This window comes from Arachis ipaensis, chromosome B04, assembly GCF_000816755.2.
Source record: "Arachis ipaensis cultivar K30076 chromosome B04, Araip1.1, whole genome shotgun sequence".
NCBI classification, from domain to species: Eukaryota; Viridiplantae; Streptophyta; class Magnoliopsida; order Fabales; family Fabaceae; genus Arachis; species Arachis ipaensis.
Genome location: NC_029788.2, coordinates 1,260,593 through 1,261,737, shown reverse-complemented (window position 1 = coordinate 1,261,737; position 1,145 = coordinate 1,260,593). Strand labels below are relative to the sequence as shown.

General features: G+C 39.3%; 1 protein-coding gene across 1 annotated transcript in view; it reads right to left on the bottom strand.

Moving 5' to 3' along the window:
- The window catches only part of LOC107638326 (RNA pseudouridine synthase 4, mitochondrial), a gene marked incomplete in the record, with an annotated part of 4,596 nt that extends 3,938 nt beyond the window's left edge, over window positions 1-658 (bottom strand). The window contains 2 exon segments of the mRNA XM_016341548.2: window positions 68-208; window positions 317-658. Of these exon segments, the coding sequence (XP_016197034.1) occupies window positions 68-208; window positions 317-595 (420 nt within the window).

Here is a 1,145-nt window from a genome sequence, read left to right as displayed (position 1 = left end):
ACAGGTTTGAGATAGCACTAGAGAAAAAAGATGGGAAAAAATTGAAGAGAAGCTAAAAGTGAAGAACCTTATAAAGGACAAGACTGCGGACAAATTGAATTTGCTGAGGGGTGAGATCAGAGTGACGTTTCTTCTCCGTGGGAATGTGTTTAACAGAGAGAGGAAGAAAGATGGTATCTCCTGAGTTCAACGTATCCTTAGCTGCCACCTAATGTTGATGATATGGTTAGGGCTTAGGAGGGAAGAGAAGGGGAAAGTAAAAAAAATAAATAAATTAATAAATAAATAAAGTGAAATTGAGAGTAGAAGGAGCTACCCGTTTGATTATGGTAGGAGAGGAGGATCTTCGAACCTGCCTGAGACGGAAAAGCTTGTGGACGAGGGGTTTGGGAAGGTGGGGACAGCAGCGGAGAACCCATTTGAGGGCAGTAGTGGAGGCGGAGGCGGAGAGAGAAGTAGGAGTGGGAGAGAAGGGAGGAAGTGTATGCCATTTGTTGTTGTTGTCCGGCAACAGCCTCGTGATGGAGAAGTGACGTGTACTCAATACTCTGACGCGGAGGAGGACCATTGTGGACTCCGCTGCCACCGCAAACATTGTCACCGAGACTCAGACTCAGCCAAGGGTTCAGGGTTCTAGTGTGCCTATGTTGCCTTACATTAGATCCACAGATTTTATTTTATTTTATTTTTTGTTGGTAGATTGAACAACTCCCAATTTTAGGTATTTCAATAGATTGGACAACTTCTAATTCTAGGTACACAATACACACCCATACATTTTTCACCTATTTACCAATTTTTTCTTCTCGGTTATAGGTAGGATTCGAATCCGAAACCTTTAAAATGGAGAGAGGGTGGAATACCGTGTGAGTTATGGCTCATTGAGGATCCATAAATTTGAATCACAAATCAATCTTTCACCCATTTGAATACACTTAAGAGGCCTTTTCGGGGTGTGGGTATTGGATGTGTTAATTTTTATGCACCCAAAAAAATATGATGGATCTTGATAAATATAGAATATATTGGTAAATAAGTTGAGTTTGTGCTGTGGTTAGTTTATTAATTTGTTTAAGAAAATATGTATATGTAATAATTTATTAGCTAATAACAATTTTTTAAATAAAATTTTGTATTGCTATTGC